Raw genomic sequence first — 17,953 nt, 5'->3', positions numbered from 1 at the left:
CTGGAAGTAATCTTGGTATGATCAGTCAGTGATTAACATAATGATTAAAATAACTGGTGCAGAATACCCTTGGCCTTTTCAAGAAGTCACTCCCCTCTGGAACTGTAAAGGAAGTAGCATATCTGTTTCTAATATTTATATGCGATTCTTCATTATACTTTTTATTTTAGGAAAAGCCACCAGACACTCCAAACTTGGTCTGCCAAGTAGCCTAATGATTCCCTTCAAGTCCAAGTAGCCTAATTATTCCCTTCAAGTAAGACTGGAGGACCTCCTCTTTCTGTTGTGGCTTATTCAAATAAGCGTTAAGGTTTAAAAGGCCAGCTGTAATCTTCAAAGAATGAGTAATTGCTTTATGCTCCTGGTTTCTGTGTTGGAAGTCACTCTTCAAAGGCATGTCTTTGAGTACCTTTCAGTCTTGCCTTGTTTCTCCAGGGGCACATTTTCTAGTGAAGGCAGACTAAGTGCCACATCTCCCAGTTCCTAGGACTAATGTATCCAGAAGTGCTAAGCAGTTATTTGACTCGTTGTTCTTCTTGGTCTTGCACCTCTCATCTCACTGCCTGTTGTGTCAATGGTTGATAGAGCACTAAATACATCAGTCCTTTTAAAGTAGTCTCACACAGCTAATACTGGTAACGGACCCATCAAGTGTACAGTACCATGACAAGGGTCATACAGTTACTGTAAAAGGAGTGATGAGAATATTGTGAGTAGGGAAAGCTGGGTTCTTTTGTACCTTTCTGGGATTTTGCAGTCTCATTCTGGTTTTGCCATAGTGGCTAGCATTGTAGGAACCATTTGGCACTTCTCTGTGACTATAGGATGCATTCCAAAGTGTTAAGAAACCACCAAGCAGGAGGGAATTGTGATGCTTAATTAAATATAAAGCCTTTTCCTTTCCTGACCGTGTGGCTGTTGCCACATGCCGATATGCTTCCAGGCCAACTGAAGAACAAATTTAACAATTGCCATCTGGTAAAATCCTGCTTTAAGCATGTGTACAGACTGTTTTCCTTCAGGGACAGCTCTCAGCCTCTGACATGGTAGGCAGTCCCAGATATGTTCAGCTGCAAAATGGAAATGGGGTTGAAATGATGATTTTTTTTTTCCACTAACTTTGCCTTTTTTTTTCTCACCCCCCCACCCCCGCAGATAACTATTATCTTTAAATCATACCAAGACTGTACAGATCAGAAAGTATATCAAGCAGTGACTGATGACTTGCCTGCAGCTTTTGTTGATGGTACAACAAGTGGAGGTGCTGGGAACATCAAGAGCTTGCAAATTGTGGAGAAAGTCAGTGGCAAATACGTCGAAATGCATGCCAGGTACATTGGGACCACGGTGTATATACGCCAGCTTGGGCACTACTTAACGCTGGCCATTCGCATGCCTCAAGAGTTGGTCATGGCCTATGAGGAGACCCAGGATCTGCAGCTGTGTGTAAATGGTTGCCCTTCAAGTGAACGTATTGATGATAGTGGCCACTTGCCATTGCCTGTGATGGGGCAGTTGCTCCCTCAGGGTGATGCTGCTCGTATCCAGCCAGTGTACACGCTGGAAACTGCCACCACCAAATGCCATGAGAAGATACTGGTGAAGGACATCTACTTTTACTCATGTGTATTTGACTTACTCACCACTGGTGACACTAACTTCACAGCTGCTGCTCACAGTGCCTTGCAGGATGTGGAGGCACTGCACCCCAGAAAAGAGCACTGGCATATCTTTCCCAGCAGTGGAGGTGGTGATGTGGGCAAGAGTAGCAAATACTTTGTTAGTCTTGGACTTTGCTCGATCTTTGTTGCGTTTTTGTAGGGGGTTTTTGTCTATAACAAAGTTTTGAAATATATATTGTCATAATATATTGAGTAAAGATGGGTATATGTGTATATACCATGTATATGAAGGGATCTTTTCTCTTGAGACACCCACCAGATTGTACATGTTGTGTTAACTGTTTTCATGTGTGTTTGATGTAGTATTCTTTGTATCTATTTGTTTTGCAGCTGGTGAAATGTTTTATAATGTCCCTGCATTGGGACTTGAGAGAAAGCACTTTATTTTTTATATATTAAATATTTATGTCTGAGTAATTATGTATCATACATACAAACAAACGTGTACATACAATACTCAGTGTTCCCTCTAAGTACTACTTGGTTTAACACATTTTTTAACTGGATTAGCTTGTGGGGATTAACTTGTGGGGATTTTCTGTCATTCTTTTCCTCTAGAGACAGCACATCTCTTGTCCTATAATGACATTGGTGATTTGCTGAGTTCACTAGTTAAAACATTAAAAATGGAATTGTATTCTAAATGGCCAGTCCCTTCTTTGGAGGGAGAGTGAAGTGCTTCGCCGTAACTCGGATGACCATCTTGGATAGCATGAATTACAGAACGTTCTTTGTAATTCTGACATTTCCTAGTTTCATGGCATGAGTTTCAAAAGGAGAAAAGGGAATGCATTGGAGTTAGACTTACATAGCTTTATGGGACCAGTGGGGAAGATAGTTTTGAAAGATACTAATGGTCTAGTTGCGTAAGCATGTAACATAAATATTGCAGCTGCATCTAACCTTGAGGGTTGTCGTTCTCCAAGACGGACTGAAGAAATCACAAGCCTGAATTCTGTCCCTTGCTTAGGTGCTAATTCTAGCATACATTCAGAAGGAGGAGGGGAGTGAGCCGCAGGCTCTGACTACTTTTAGTGAGGAGATAAGAGAAGAATGATTTGGTGGCCTGAAAGTTGGTTTTGCTTAGTGCCTTGACTCGCTGCAAAAAGTGGAAACTTTAATACATGCTGCAATAAACCCAGCTCCAAGATGGGATTATTCTACTCTTGAAACAGTTCATCTGAGACTGGATGGATGTGTTAGAAGTGCTGTCTGAAGAAGACTCAAATAGCACTTGCATTTGTTGAGCAAACTTGAGCTACTGTTTGCCTTGGTGGAGGGAGATGGAGTTTATTCATGGAATGAAACTAGTTTTTATGGAGACACTTTTGGCTAGATGAGGGACTGTTGACTAGTAAGAACGGTAGTAGTCTTCTCAAAGTAACTAATTAATTCCCAGTATGGATGGGTAACTGCATACAGCTGTTATTCTGGGAATACTTAAGACAACAGTAGTCTGAGCTGGGTTAAGGCTGAAGGTAAAACTTTATTTTAGACTAGGCTATTGGCAGCTTGTTCTGTCTGTGCTGTCTGAGGGTGCTGTTCCAGGTGAGTTAGGCTGGTGGATTTATGATATGTGATAATGTGGCTCCTGTGGTTTCACCTGATGGTGACAGGCTTCCTCCTGTTTTGTGTGGCTTAACTTCCTCGTCAGTGCTCTCAGTTTCTCAAGTTCTTATGGCTGAAAGCTGAGGGATGAACCTAGTGTGGCTTGCAGTGGTGCACATACTTATTGGGCAGGCACCATATCCTAGTTAATTTTCTCTGTCCCTAGATCCTGTATGTAAATAACGGTATATAGATGTATACCAGCATTGAGTTGTGAGCTTCATGGTATATTTCAGAAATGTAGTAATTCCCATAAAGGTTTTCCATTTTCTTGTTCCTGCTGTGGGATTTCTTGAGAAAATGTTATTTGCACAGGTTCATTCTTGATGTCTGTCATTGCCAAGATTTAGTTAATGCCAAATGGGGATATTTTGAAGCTAGGGAGTGGTCTCTGGAGAGAACTTAAGTTCAGAGGGAATACTTTTTTTGACAGGCCCTCCAAATGGCTGTCTTTTAGAAGGCTACAGATTATTTTTTTTCATGCTTGGAAACCCCACAATGTGTCAGTCTTTGCAAAATCTTTTTTATGTGGTTCATGAATGTACCAATAACTATATGCTTGTGTAAAAGAGTGGCTGTGCAGTGTGTAAATACTTTATTATGATAGAACAATAAAGTTGCCTGCCCTGCTGAGGAACATCTGTAATGTGGTGTTGGTGACCCCTGGTGGGGTGCAGAGAAATTGGGATGTGGGCCACGTACTGGGCAGGCAATCTATTAATAAAGCACCAGTTTGTCTCCTAGCCATCACTTGCTGGACAGGAATGTGCTGAGTACAATCATTATACTTCCTTACAGATGCTTGTTTCCCCTCTGCTAAATAAGCTGTGTAGTGAAATTTATGACCAGCAGCTGCAAACCAGGGCAGTTTATTGAAGAGGCAGTGTGTGGGAAGCCAACAACAGGAACCATCCCCCCAGGGATCCCACTTGCACAGCTTCTTTGCAGTGTTTGCAGAGATACTTAGAAGACCTTGAACACAATGATCCGATATGGCTGTATCCATCTTGAGAGGCATTATGAAAATCTTCTAAAGTTACTGGAGAACTTTCAGATCAGAAGAGCCCTGGAAGAGAAAATTACTTGCTGTAAATCTGAAGAAGAGATTGAGGCAATGAAAGAATAAATGATAGACAAGTGTCCGTAAGATTGCAGAACTTTGTATAACAAGATGATCTGCTAAGTCATGGGAGCTGTAATATTTCAGCTGCAGGGCTAATCACACATTATGAAAGTAAATTGAAAGTGCCAAAACTGAAAAAAAAGTCGTCAGATATATGCCAAGAAAGATAGACCTAATAAACACAACTTTGACGGTTGTTTTGCTAAGCTTATGTTACAGCTAGAATTTGAGGTGTGTAGGGAGCAATCTTATGTGGTAGATAACATCGTTGTGGGAATGGCTGTAGAAAGCAAAGGGAGCTTTAAATATGTGTATGTTTAGTGTATGCAGAAGGTGGCCATTGCATTTGTAAGAGCTTACTTTCAAAGGTGGTGACTTACAGAAGACAATATAACATGATCATCAGTACTTTAATGCAACAACTAAAGCTGTTGCTGATGCTGTCTGTTGGCCTTTGTCTTAAAAAAGTTGGCTGATGCCTTCAATATTAGTGGCTTATTCAAAAGATTATTCCGAGTATCTGCTAGAGCGTTTCTAACCAGAGTATTTCCTAATCCTATGCTGACAGAGCTCTTAACAGCGGCTGAGGATAGTTCTCTGTAGTTGTGAAGTCTGACAGCTTCCCTAGGAACCAGGTCACAGAACTGAGCAGATCACCCAGGTGCTTAATCCTTCAATTTTTATGTATATATGGCTCCTAAAAAAGGGTATTAAAAAAAGAAATAGTATTCCCAACTGACTGTCCAACAAAAAATTACTTTTTCTCTCTTTCTGGAGAATCTGGCTGGAAGAATAATGTGCACAGAGCACCTGTTAAGTGGAACACAACCTGAGAGAACGCAGGGTCTGAGAACAACCTGGCTTTTCTTCCTATAGTCATGGTAGGGCCCTTCAGAGATGCATTTCCCTTCAATCTGCTGCTGTGCTGCCAGAAAATGGATCGCCAACTATTTACGTTCTTTTACCTTAGCATTATGGATACTATGCATTTGTTTCATGGGTTTTGAGGATGTGCGAGTGGCAATTTACTTGCATATACCCCAAAGTGAAGCAAGCAATGTTGCAGGCTTTGCACTACCTAATGAGGGTGTCATTAGTGGACATGTTTTGAAAAAAGCCCAAGTGGCTTGTGGCCTTCTTCTGGCAGACTCAGCACAGTTTCAAATCTTGCATTCATTTAATTCATACAAGTACAGCTGTAGTGTTTTACACTGAAATTTTCATGCTTTGGGTTATTTTAATTCCAATTTATGTCTTGACTGACTATATTCCTTTCTGTCTTGCCTATTCCAGATATGAAAGACTGCTATCTATACAATGCCTAGACATGACTAGTAATGGTTCCCTTTTCTAAATAAAGTATTCTTTGTTGTTGTTTACAAGATAAGCATTCTCCGTGTTGTGCTGCTAGTTCTCTCCACCTGTATTCAAAACAAACAAGGATTGTGAGGGTCAAAGTTAATTAGATTTTGTCATTCTTACTAATGAGCTTGTTTTGGAGAGCAACATTGCCACAGATCAGGTATGCAGGTAAATTTATTATGATGCTGATGTACAAAAATTGCATCTGATCTGATTCAGAATTCCTTTAATCTGACTGTGTAAAATTATACTTCATTGAAATTAAAAGCTGCTGATAGTAAATCAGCTGTGAACAGTAAGATTGATGACAGATTTTTGCATACATGCAGGAGTGTGCACCAGAACTGATAAGTAGATATAAAAATGACTTCATGTGTTGTATGTGGATTGCCATTAACTTTTATTTATATGAATTGTTTTCAAGATTACTGCCTTTTAAAGCTTAATTTGCGCTTTTTTCTACATCATAATAGGAGGGTAATGATCCATTATATATGTGAATTATGTATGTGTCATTGTGTGATAGTATGTGCTGAAGGCTGGGTCTGCAAAATATGTCTAGGTGGTATGTGAAGTGCTTAAATCCAAAATTGAGATACACAGTAAAGCCTCAGCTTGAGCCCAGACTTTCCTTTACGATCTCTACTTCTCTCCTCTTAGTCCAGTAAAGTCCCTCAAGGAATTTTTGTTGCCAAGCAGAGAAAGCAAATGCAGTCTTGAGGGTTGTACTTGCACCCTGGTCAGATTCACATGTTGTTAACCTGCCTGATTTACTTGCAGGACTTTTTTTGGCAGGTATCAGACCTGCTCACTCATGTTTGGCAGATAAGAGTTGTTTATAGAGTAGCGGTGTGGTAAGCATTCTGCTGGCATTCTTCCTCTGACTTGATCTTTCACATCTTAAGGGAGTGCCAGTGCCTTAACAGCCAGGAGCTATTACCAAATAAATGCCTTTCTGTGTTGTTATAAAGGGATAGCTTTATCCAAACAGGGTCTTAGGCGTCTTGAAAGAGACTGGAGGCATACTTTAGAGTTATTTCACCTAAGTTCAGTAGACTAAACATGTAGTTAGTGGAGTAAATGGAAATATTGTAGGTTGGGTTGAATAATCCTCTGGATTTGCCTACTGATACCCTTCAGCAGCGGGGGAAACCCAAGCAGCTAATTTAATAATAGCTAATATCTGATTTAATAATAGCTAAAGTCAGGTGGAATTAGTCCAGCCCTGATGGGTACATTTTAAATTCCAGCCTAGGTTCCTACTCAGGGACTACTTGTGTTTGCCAGAGGTGAGCCAGCATTTCCTGCACAGCACCACATCCATCTTCGATGCCTGACTGATGGACACACGTTGGCTTCTGACAGCCTGACACCTGACCTTGGTCTGGCCTGTACACTGAAACTTTCAGTATTTCATTTCTCTTGAAATGAAGAAGGCAACAAGGCCATCCCATCCTTTCTGTACTGGCCCCTTCTCCCCTCCCTGTGCAGCTCGGGGTGGGGGGAAAGAACCAGCAGATGGAACAAAAAAGAAGAGATTGACTGGGATCATAGTGGGTAAGGCTTCTTATCTTAATTTTGGCCTTTAATTCCTAGACTGTTTACATTTTCCAATTTATGACACAAAGTATGTAACGTAAGTCTGCACAGGGGCAAGGGCTGTGTTTTCTAATTGGTGCGTTTTATCTTTTAGACTGTCCTTTGGTGTGTCACTTGCTGCCATTGTTATGCAAGTGTTTTATAGAAAGCAGAACAGTTTCAACAGCTGAGACTGCCAAAACCCTCAAATATCTTGCAGCCAAGTTACTAATGTATTTGACTAGAAACTAAAAGAGATTTGTCCTTTTTGGAGTCCCCACTCTAAAATTACGTAAAGGAGGTGTTTAAACAAAGGTTTCCTGCCTTCTCAGATGACCATAATAATCATTATCCTACTGGGTTTATCAGCTTTTATCTGGTAGTAATAAATAGAAATGCAAGCTGCCTCCTTAGCTGGGTGCTCTGGTGGAGGAAAGCACTGCCTCTGAGCTGGGGTTGTCAAGTCCTATGAGAATTTTACCCCAGTATTTCATCCTGGGTAGCTAAAAGCTACAAACCCCTGCTGTGGATCCTGACAGTCTTACTTGCTCCAAGACACCTCGCTCTCAAAAATTCTAAACAGATAGCAGTGCAAACCAAATGTCTGCATGCTGTGCTTAGCACTGCAATGCCTGAACAGCGCGTCCAGTGTATGGCTGAGGTGGTTTTGGAAGCTAGCTCACCCCTGGAATAATGGCAGGTGTCTGTAACATCTGCCATCCAAATAGCTCAGTAGCTATAGCTGATTAAATCCTTTAACTTCACCCCTTTTTATAAGAAAAAAGGGCCTGATCCAGCACTGTCCTTTCTCAGCTTTTTCATACCAGTCTGTGGAAGACGACAGACCTGCCTTCAAAGACTGCATTATGGTTGAAACTCATCACTCCTGCTTTCTATAGGTGCGTAGCATCTCATGTCAGAGAAGTAACTTTTTCTCTAACTTTGTCTCTCTGCAGAGAGAGCCCAACAGCAGCAAACCCTCATGGTAGCTAGGACAAATTAAAACGTAACGTACATTGCTGTCTGTGGTGCCATCTCTAATCCTTTTGTCTTCACATTGATGCAGTCAGTGCCAGTGGTTTGGCATGACCTTCCGCCTTCTAGTCCTTGCTGCTTCAGCTGCTGCCAGTCATCTCTCCCCAGCTTGCTTAAAACACGATGAACTAATTCTCTGTAAAGTAAATAGGTTGATACTAAGCTGTGAGAGAGAGGTGATACCAGAACAGACGTCTTGAAAAAACAAAGTTTGGATTTTTTTCTTTTAGCAATTTAGCAATTATCCTGTAAACTCCTGTTAAAAGTGTGGCTTGCACAAGTAGTGTTTGTGATTTTTTTAGAATGCCACCATTTCAGAAGAATATTTTTTAACGTGTATATAAAAAAATCAGAAGTCTTACCCCTTCTTGCAAATGAGATGGCCTTTACGTGTGCTAAATAGATCAATAAATAGTCCCATTGGGAAATCAGATATAGATATTCCTCTATAATAAGAAAAAGCAGTGAGAAATAATTTCAGATGCACGTAAGTCTATGTCAGTCAGACTCTTCTGCCCTCTCCCTGCAACTAGTTAAGTCTCCTCAGTCACAAAATACCGAGTCCTCCAGTGATGACCCTCTGTGTTTCAGTCCTTGAAAGTTTTCTGCAAGTAGGTGTGCATGACAGAAATGCTAAGAGTTTCTTTTTGTCAGCAGAGCTTCAGGTAACCCTTGTAAGACTATGAATTACTTTTTGGCTTTCTCTAAATGCATGCATTTTTATTGTTGACCAGTTCAGAAAGCCTGGTAATCCTGATGTGACTGTTTCAATGACTGAAATAGAGGACCCTTACAAATGGAAATGCTTTCTACTTCTGGGTTTAGACTTTGGTAAAAAGTCTCACTTCACAACTGTGAAAAATGAGCCAAACAATAGAAATTTGTTCAAAAAAAAAGAGTGTTAGGATGTTTCCTCTACATTGGGAGAAGGAGTGTACAGTGAAATCTCTAGTTCTGCACATTTCAGAGGATTTTGCTTTGGCTTAGTTCTACACTGGCTCGAACAGACCAAACAGCTTTCAGCAGCTGGAGTGCATCACATGATCTTCTGGAACCATTTTTCCCATTTAGTTTCACCGGGAAAGGTCCATTTCATCCAGTTAGAGATGTGAGCGAAAGCAGGGTAGGCGGGAGGGGGAAACAAGGAGGTTCACTTCAAAAGTAAAAATCTTACCAGATCTTTCAGTATTAAAAAAGGATCACATGCCTGGTAGTGTTAGCAATTATAGTGCAAATCCTTAAAGTCAACATGCTACGTAAAAAACAACACCCAAAACCTGCAACCCTGTGATCTAAAAGCAGTTCATTTATAAGTGATTGAGTCTAATGACAAGAAGTAAAAAGCTTCCCAAGTTCATCTTTGCTCAGAGGGTATTTTTACTGGATATTTGAACTGCCAGTCGTTAAATGGCAGTATATTGGCCTCTGGTGGACTACTTGCCTTAAACATAGAGCTGCTAACTGCAGTTTAATTGTGGACAGTAAAGGTTATCTGACGATCATTAATGAAACTTCCCCAGGTGACAATTTAAGTGGTGTCTTGTTTGGTTTTGCCGCTAATTTCCCCTCAGTGGGGTTCTTAGAGATTAAGCGTGGGTATGGATCAGTATGTATAGAGGCTACTTGACTTCTATTCTCAGGATATAATTTTCTAATGTGCCAGTGTGATTTTCTTTGGTGGTTTAGACCTTCTAAGACAATTAGGCATTCCTCCATCTTATTGACGATCATACCCAGTGCCAATCCTTTTCACTTCTGTTCCTTAACTATAGAATAATCTTTCTGTCTATCCTACACATAAAGGGGGAGTACAACTCTTCCGTTCTTCATTTATTTCACCCTTACACATAACTTCGAATATAGGGGTTAGAGCACGGTGTATCAGGCTTGACGGGAGCACTGTGTCCCTGAATCTCAGGGAAGCTCTTTCCCCTGCCTCCCTGTACTCTCCAAAGCTTTGTTTCAAGCTCATAGATGTCACTATTAACTGCATTTTTCTATAAAGGATCAAAACACTTCTCAAATTCTTTACACTGAATGCCTTATGTTGGCAAGGAAGCAGCGGAGCTGAAGTTACCATTTCATCTCTAGGTTTTCAGCAATGCCTTCCACGCTGACACCCACAAATCTAATTCAAACAAGCAAATATGTAGCTCACAAGGAAAATTTTGTATTTCATTGTGAGGTTTAAATAGAGTTTTGTGTTCTCACACTTCTAGGAGAAATCAGAGAGGTTTTCTGCCTAGACTGAAGAAGTTCATAACATAGCCTTCTACTCCTAATAATACCTGTCCCATTTCTGGGCTTATGTCAAGACAACTCTTGCCAAAGCCACAAGGGAAAAACCTTGCAGTCTGGCAATCTGGGGGCAAATTAAAATGCCTGTGACCCTGAACTGTGAAGGAAGACAAGTATAGGAATGTATCCTCTTGGATGAGCACTGAGCTGCTCAGACCTTTGAATCCAGGGTGTAGCGTGGGTGTGCGATCAGAAGCAGAAATTTAGAAAGGCAGTAAAATTTAATATAGAAATTTGAGGACGTTCAGCTACTGCCAGATTATACAACAGCTGCGTGCAGGCTCTGAGGACTGCAGGTGTTTGAATCTAGGTGTCTAAAGTCTCCAGTGATTAAAGGCTGTAATCCCTGTAAATTAACAAACTCCTATTTGCCGATGAGCCTACATTTTGAACGTCCACAGATCCATGGGACCTGATGAGACGCATTCCAATATCCTGAAGGATCTGGCAGACATAGTCACTAAGCCACTTGTCAGTTGTATTTGAAAAGTCATGACAGGCAGGTGAAGTCCCTAGTGACTACCTGCTACAAGCATGTAGAGAGGCACCCGGTCACGATGATTTTCCAGAAAGGGTGTGAGAGCTTTTGCCATCACGCAGCCCTCTGTGCACATCCTTAGCTGTGCGCCTACACTTGGGTTGGGCGCCCTTCCACCCTGCTTTGCTGGCTGCAAGGTCCCTCCCATCCACATCACTCTGTGCCCTTTGCTTGTCAGTCCAAGCCACAGCTTCCTCTCCTGATCATGGCTCATCATCTCCCTCCCTTGCTGTTCCTAGTTTAAAGCTTTTCTTACCAGGTTAGCTACGCTTGGCAAACCTCAGAAGAGGTTTTGTCACACTGAGTCAGGTGGGAGCAGTTAGCTGTCCTTGATCCTCAAAATGTCCCGGTAGCCATAAAGCTGGAACCCCATAACTGATACCAGCTGCAAAAGTGGTTGTTATCCACTCCTCCTCAAGCTCCTTCTTTCACTGGCAAGTGACACCACCGGGCTCTGGTGCCCTTGGCCCTTGCCTCTGGAGCCACAGTCATCCTTGCAGTGCTTTGGGTGTCCCCTGCCCGCGTGGTGCTCGTGCAGGAGCAGCAGAGGGGAACAGGCTGAGAGCCAGAGAAGCCTTGGCAGCCTCCCCGCAATGCTCTGGATCCACACCCCCAGCAAGCAGCAAACCTTAGGTGCTGACCTAGCTCAGGTCAGCAGTGGGGACCTCTGCCCCACAGCAAGCAGTTCTGCGCTGCTGTCACTTGCCACTTCCCTGGCTGCCTGCGCTCAGGTGCAGCCAGCTGGGTGCTCCACCAGGTGCAGCTCCCGGCCCCCCACCTGCTACCAGGGCAATGAATCTCTTCTGTAGGTGCAGACCTGCAGGTGGGGCAGAATGTCCTCTTGGGACTGCAAGGCACCAGTTCCCAGGCTTTGCCCTCCTGGGAGTCTTCATTTCCCATGCCTGTAAGCACAGATTGCCTGCTTCCTCGAGTACAGCAGGAGCTCAAGCTTTTGAAGCCACAGCATCCCAGAAAAGCTGACATATCCCTTATTGCTATCAGGAGACTTGATTAAGTGAGGTCAGGTACAGGTTAATAAGGCTAAGAAGCACTGCCCTAGACTTTAATTAAGGTCAGTGGATTGATGGAAAATCTCTCCTTTGCTCTTTGCTCTTTTTCATGAACTCTAAGGGTTGCACAATGATATCCAAATCTATGATGGAAGTTTCACTTCCTTTGTCCAACAACTGAGACATTGATTTTAAAGGTCTTCTCTTAGGTTTGATGATGCTTTGCACCTCTGCTCTCATCCCTCTTTCTGATGCTGTAAGTGTTCCTGGAAATACTCGTTTCAAACAGCAAAGTACATAAAAATAGCCATGATGACCTCTTTATGTTTGTACTGTAGTGGCCATTTTAGAATCTGATTGTTCTTTCACTGGGAATATAAAACAAGGCTCACTTCACAGTCTAGAAAGCTCTGAAACTGATTGTGCCGACCATCTAGTTCTCAAATTTTCAGTTTTGGAATTCATTACAAGAACATTGCTCCATTTTGGAACTCAAAGTGCAGCTAACATACATATTTTTACATGTGAATTAGGTTTGAGAGAAATACACAGACCATAGGAGGCATGAAAATCTCACCTGTCAAATTGAACTACTCAGCTGAAAATAAATACAAAGAAACTTATGGTTAATTATGAAATATTTAACATCTAATTAACAACCAAATATTCCCAATGCTTCAGGAAAAGAAATCATACATATTAAAAGTGTTCAGGGTACTGTATTCTTTGAAATTACTGACCATTGCTAGTAAGTTTAGGGAATCGGTATTTACTGTTGACATATGACTACTCACATAAACATTTGAGGTAGATTTCTTTTAACCATTTAGGTATTACGCTTTCACAGGCATGCAGTCTTAAAGCAGAGGCCGTGCTCCGACTTCATGCAGGGAAGCATTTCAGTAGCTCACTTAGTCCAACATAGCTGGATGTGCAGCTCTCTCTGGTGGCTCAAACTGCTCCTCTGAGTATCTGGCAAGAGAAAGAACATTACCTACCCCACCTTCTACTCAAGATGAAACATAGAACCCTAATTATAAAAAGTTATCTCTATGGTATGAGAAGATTGAATAGCAGAGCAGAGGAGAAAACAAAGTATATCCTGTTACAAAGAGTGCACAGTTTAAAGTGAATTTACAAAACAAAATGAACCTGAACTTAGTAAATAAACATCTTGCACTTCAAGTAGTTCTTTCTGATTAGCAAATAGTGCAGTACTTTCTGCTAACTCATAAAAACTATGCATATTTTCACTTTCTAAAATCATGTTAAAAGATAAAACCAAGAGTAGTTAGTATCTAAATAATGGTCATAGAAATAATAAAGCACTTGAGATATTTGAAACATACAAGCTTGCATTTGCAGTGGCTGCCACAGGGCTCTTTCTTGGTGACATACACAAGGGAAGATACAATTGTGAACAAGTGAGGATAATCCATCAGAACCTGTCTTTTCAGGCATGTTCCACTTTATCAACTGCATTCAGCAAGTACAGTAAATTGTTCTAATTATTTTTACTGAAGTGACAGAACAAACCAGTGATTTTTAATATAATACAGAATATTTGGTGCAAATGGAGAGTACCTTACTATCCATTAAAATTCTTAAAGCTAAAAGCTAATAATGCCTAAACTGGTTGGTACTGTGGCAAATCTCTGCCAATTTGTACCTCTGTGTGGGAGAACTGAAGTAACCATGAAATAATTGGAACTAGCATGAAAAGGGCAGACATACTCACATTTGCTAGGAAGCACCAACTGGACAAGACTTACCCGTGGTGGGGTTTGCTCAAAAGTTTTTCAGTTTTTCTTTGCTCTTTCCCTGCTTTCCTTAGAGGAAAGGAAAACTGTGTCTACATTAGCAAGTCATGCAGTGCAGTAGGAGTGGGTTTGCAGAGCAAAAAATGAGTTGAAGATGCAACACCCCCACCCCACACCATCGGGGAGGAGGGGGTTGCATCAGTCAAGCTGCGTTTTGCCCTTGTGATCTTGGTGCTTGGAGGGCGTCTTCCCCTTTGGCTTCACCTGAAAGTAACCAGCCCTGTGCAGAGGGAGAGTGCAAATCAAAGTGCAGAGAGTGGAAGGGATTGGGAAATGCACTTAAAGAATCCAGCCCTTACTCAATCTAAAATCCTGTTGTAGATGCATGGGGTGTTTGCCAAGTATTTCACATTTTCAGGAAGCTTCTGTACACCCGCAAGGATAACATCAGGCACCTTGCTCAAAAGAGTCTGAGAACAGTGAGGAACTCAAACTTTTTAAGTCAATATTATAAAAGTTGTGAGTTACTGAAAGTAATAAGCCATAAATGACAACAGATATTATGGGACAAGAGGATCTGAAAACAACCAACCAACAAAAAACCCCAAATAACAACAACAAAAAAGAATACCAAGGCAGTTTTTCCTTACCAGGTTCCTCAAAAGAATATTTCCACTAATAATACAGAATTTCCTTTTACATATGACTAAACGGATACCTTGTTATCTAAAAGCTCAGACGCCATAGAAGCTGAAGCTTCTAAGTCTAGGTGATCAAATGGTTACTAAATAAAGGATTATAATTACTGTCTTGTGGGTGCTATAGCTACTTATTCTCTCCCAAAGGAATTAAGATTCTTAAAGATGTTGCAGTTGAAGAATCAAAGTTACAGAAGAGTGGATCAGTTCCTGTAGCACCCACCGGTCTGCTATTTGGGTGGCAAGGAGAGTGTGGTGGCAGACGGTATTTTGTGTTTTCTTTAAATGGCTATAACCACGTAACTCTATTAAGTTCCCTTTTTCTGCCACGCTCCCAAGAAGCATGAATGGAGGTGCAGGCCATGAGTGCTGTTGGCTGCCACGGGGCCCATGTGTGTTCTCCTCCACAGCTGCGTGCTAGCGTTCCCGTGACTATGGAGCAACTTCTCTCACAGCTGGCTGAAATCCAGATTTTCTTCACTGTCTCTGTGGAGGAACAGTTATTTCAGGCCCAGTCTTCCAAATTTGGTATCTGCCTTGCAGCTAGGTTCAGTGTTTGGCAAATATCAAAAGATTTGATGCCTTACAGATCTACTTTGCTGTCACACTCCTAAAAGAGATGGAAGATATAGTGGAGTAGTCATCCACAGTGTCTGGTGAGACAGCTCCCTTCAGAAAACGCTTTCCACAGATGATGCCAACTACATAGTCATTGTGTAGTTTTGGCATCAGGGAGTAGCAGGGTATTTATACACGGGACATCAACAAGGCAAATAACCAGATGCCTGATGTTTAGTTTTAAGATTACATTTAACCACTTGCCATGTCTACAACAGAAGGGAAGAGAGAACCAAGGGCAGGTTGCAGCTCTTCCCCGTTTGCTCCCTCGCAGAGGTACAGGCAGTTCTCTGAGTCTCACTCGTGACCCCGATGGGCACTTCTGTTCAGAGAAATTCCAGAAGAATCAGTTTTGTCAGAACTGCTCTGATATACTGCAGCTCTGAAGCTGAACTTGAAAATTTTCATTCAACTTAACACTCAAGTTTTGAAGTGTAAAAAAAGAGAGGAAAATCACAGATGAGTTCCTAGCACGAGAAGCAGAACCACATCTGTACCCAGTTCATTTCCAACTTTTGTGAAGTGATGCATAAACTGGAACTGGTCTCTGTCAATATGCCTGCTCTCAGCTTCCTCATTTTATTTCTCACATATGTATTTTGAGTGTATTTTTAGTGAAGAGCCAACGAAAAGTCTTGGTTTAGTAATCAAAATTCCCACATGCTATTTTTCAGACAAGCGAATGTGCTTGACTCACCTCCCAGTTTGCCCCAGCAGGCACACCTGGCACTGGCCATGCTCCCTGCCTTTTGCAATCAAGAGATCCTTCCTGGAGGGCTCAGGAACAAGCTAGGAGAAAAAAATCCTAGGCCAAGGGACAGAGACCTGAGTTAGTCCTGACGGCCGATAGAGGATACTAAGGGATAAAAAAACGCTGAATAAACGGTAGTATTTGGAAGCACCAGGTGAGGATAAAATAAAATACACTGAAATATTTTGGTGTTCAAAAGTCATTACTAATAACTGCCTTGTGTCTCTTGTCCCCCTTGATATGCTGGACTAACACCAGTTCATCTTATAAAACATACATTTTAAAGCATTTGCAGTACTAAACTGAGTGCATCAATGCACCTGAGGAGAAATGTTTAGTTTCTTATTCTGTGATCATACACTGTATAATGATAAAAGAAAAGAAATACTGAATTTTCTTCATGTATTCTCTGCAGTAGATAAAGTGGGCTTCCTAGAAAAAGTAGTCTAGGGCTTTGTCATTAAAATTAGATCATAAGAATTACAAAGGAGGGAGGTGAATTAAGAGTCTGCAAGCAAACTTTGTTCTGGAATCTCTTAAAAGTTAAAGAGATTTGTTTTGCATCTATGCAAAAGTCAAATCACTCTTACATTTTTGGAAAAAATTGAAAATACTGTCATTTAAAAATATTCTTGCCTCAGTTTTGAATGTTTATGGTGTATTTATTGAAAAGATCTATTTTGTAAAGAAATGGTAGGCTTCAGTCCATCTCTTCATTCTGTATGTTATTACACTACAAACCCATATATTAAGCCTTTAGGATATGAATGGAAAAAGAACTTGACTCACAGTTAATATAAGCAAATTTCAAATTAATAATGATAATGTCTTTTTTGTAATTATGGGAACATTGATTGTGGTTGTAATAATAAAGTCTGTTTTTTCTGAGTTTTATACTTAAATAACATTGTGTTCTCCCTATTAAGAATAATTTTCCACCACATTACAAGAGTGATCCTTAAGTACAGATGGAATATTCAAGAATTTAAAAGCAAATTGGATGATTTACAAGTAAATTGATGCTGTAAGTTTTGTTTTTTTAATTTTCAGTACTGGTAAAAAACCCTAAAATTTTCAGTACTGTAACTTGAAATAATAATACAAACTTTTTAAACTTCACAGATTCTCCCATTGTGTCTCCATGACATAACTACTAGGGCTGGGTTTTGTCCTGCTTGCAGGCATGGTTACGGAGTTTCTCTAGGATTTTAAAATTGCAGAAGAGCAGTCACCTGTGATTGTCTGACACTGTGTCCTTCAGCTTGGCAAAGGTAACTTATTTCAGGATACATACATACTTGCAGACTGTAATAATTGAGCATACTGTGCCTTTCAGGTAATTTCATACTGATTTATTTTAGCACTCTGGCCGTATTGTTGTCTGAGAGTAAATATTATTCATCTTATAATGAATTCACTGAATTAAAACAGACTGGGGAAGGCTGCACTATCAAGGATAACATACCAGATAGAGTTTACACTTCAAAAACTTCACCAGGACACGCTGCAATATGGGGGACCTACAGGGTGATCTGTTGTGTTAGCTCATGGACATGTACTTGAAACTTCTCTCTCTGGTCACTAGCTAGAGACTGTCCCAGTACAACACATTTGAAGGGAAGAACACAGTTTCAAAGCACCAGACTTGAGAACGCAGTGCTTCATGTGCATTTTCTTTTTCATTAAAGCTTATGGAGGATCTGCTCCCTGCGTGTTTCTTCCAGCATTATAATTGATGAATATCTGGATCCTAACTCTTCAGATGTATTTATTTGGAATTTGACGTGACTTGGTGAACCCTTAAGATCTTGGGAAGGTAAGGGTAATTTTCCAGCCCTGTTTACTTTCATGCCAAGAGTAAGACTGTATTAGATCTTACCTTTCTAGATTTG

General features: G+C 41.0%; 1 protein-coding gene across 1 annotated transcript in view; it reads left to right on the top strand.

Moving 5' to 3' along the window:
• RGMB (repulsive guidance molecule BMP co-receptor b) overlaps nt 1-17,765 on the top strand; it is a 34,134-nt gene extending 16,369 nt beyond the window's left edge. Inside the window, exon 3 of the mRNA XM_056325712.1 lies at nt 1,156-17,765. Coding sequence (XP_056181687.1) covers nt 1,156-1,821 — 666 coding nt within the window. The 3' untranslated portion in view covers nt 1,822-17,765. The remainder of the gene's footprint in view (nt 1-1,155) is intronic.
• The last annotated feature ends 188 nt before the right edge of the window (nt 17,766-17,953 follow it).

The sequence above is a fragment of the Falco biarmicus genome, chromosome Z (genome assembly GCF_023638135.1).
Source record: "Falco biarmicus isolate bFalBia1 chromosome Z, bFalBia1.pri, whole genome shotgun sequence".
In the NCBI taxonomy this organism is placed as follows: domain Eukaryota; kingdom Metazoa; phylum Chordata; class Aves; order Falconiformes; family Falconidae; genus Falco; species Falco biarmicus.
The sequence above is the reverse complement of the archived record's forward strand: the minus strand, read 5'-3'. Positions and strand labels throughout refer to the sequence as shown.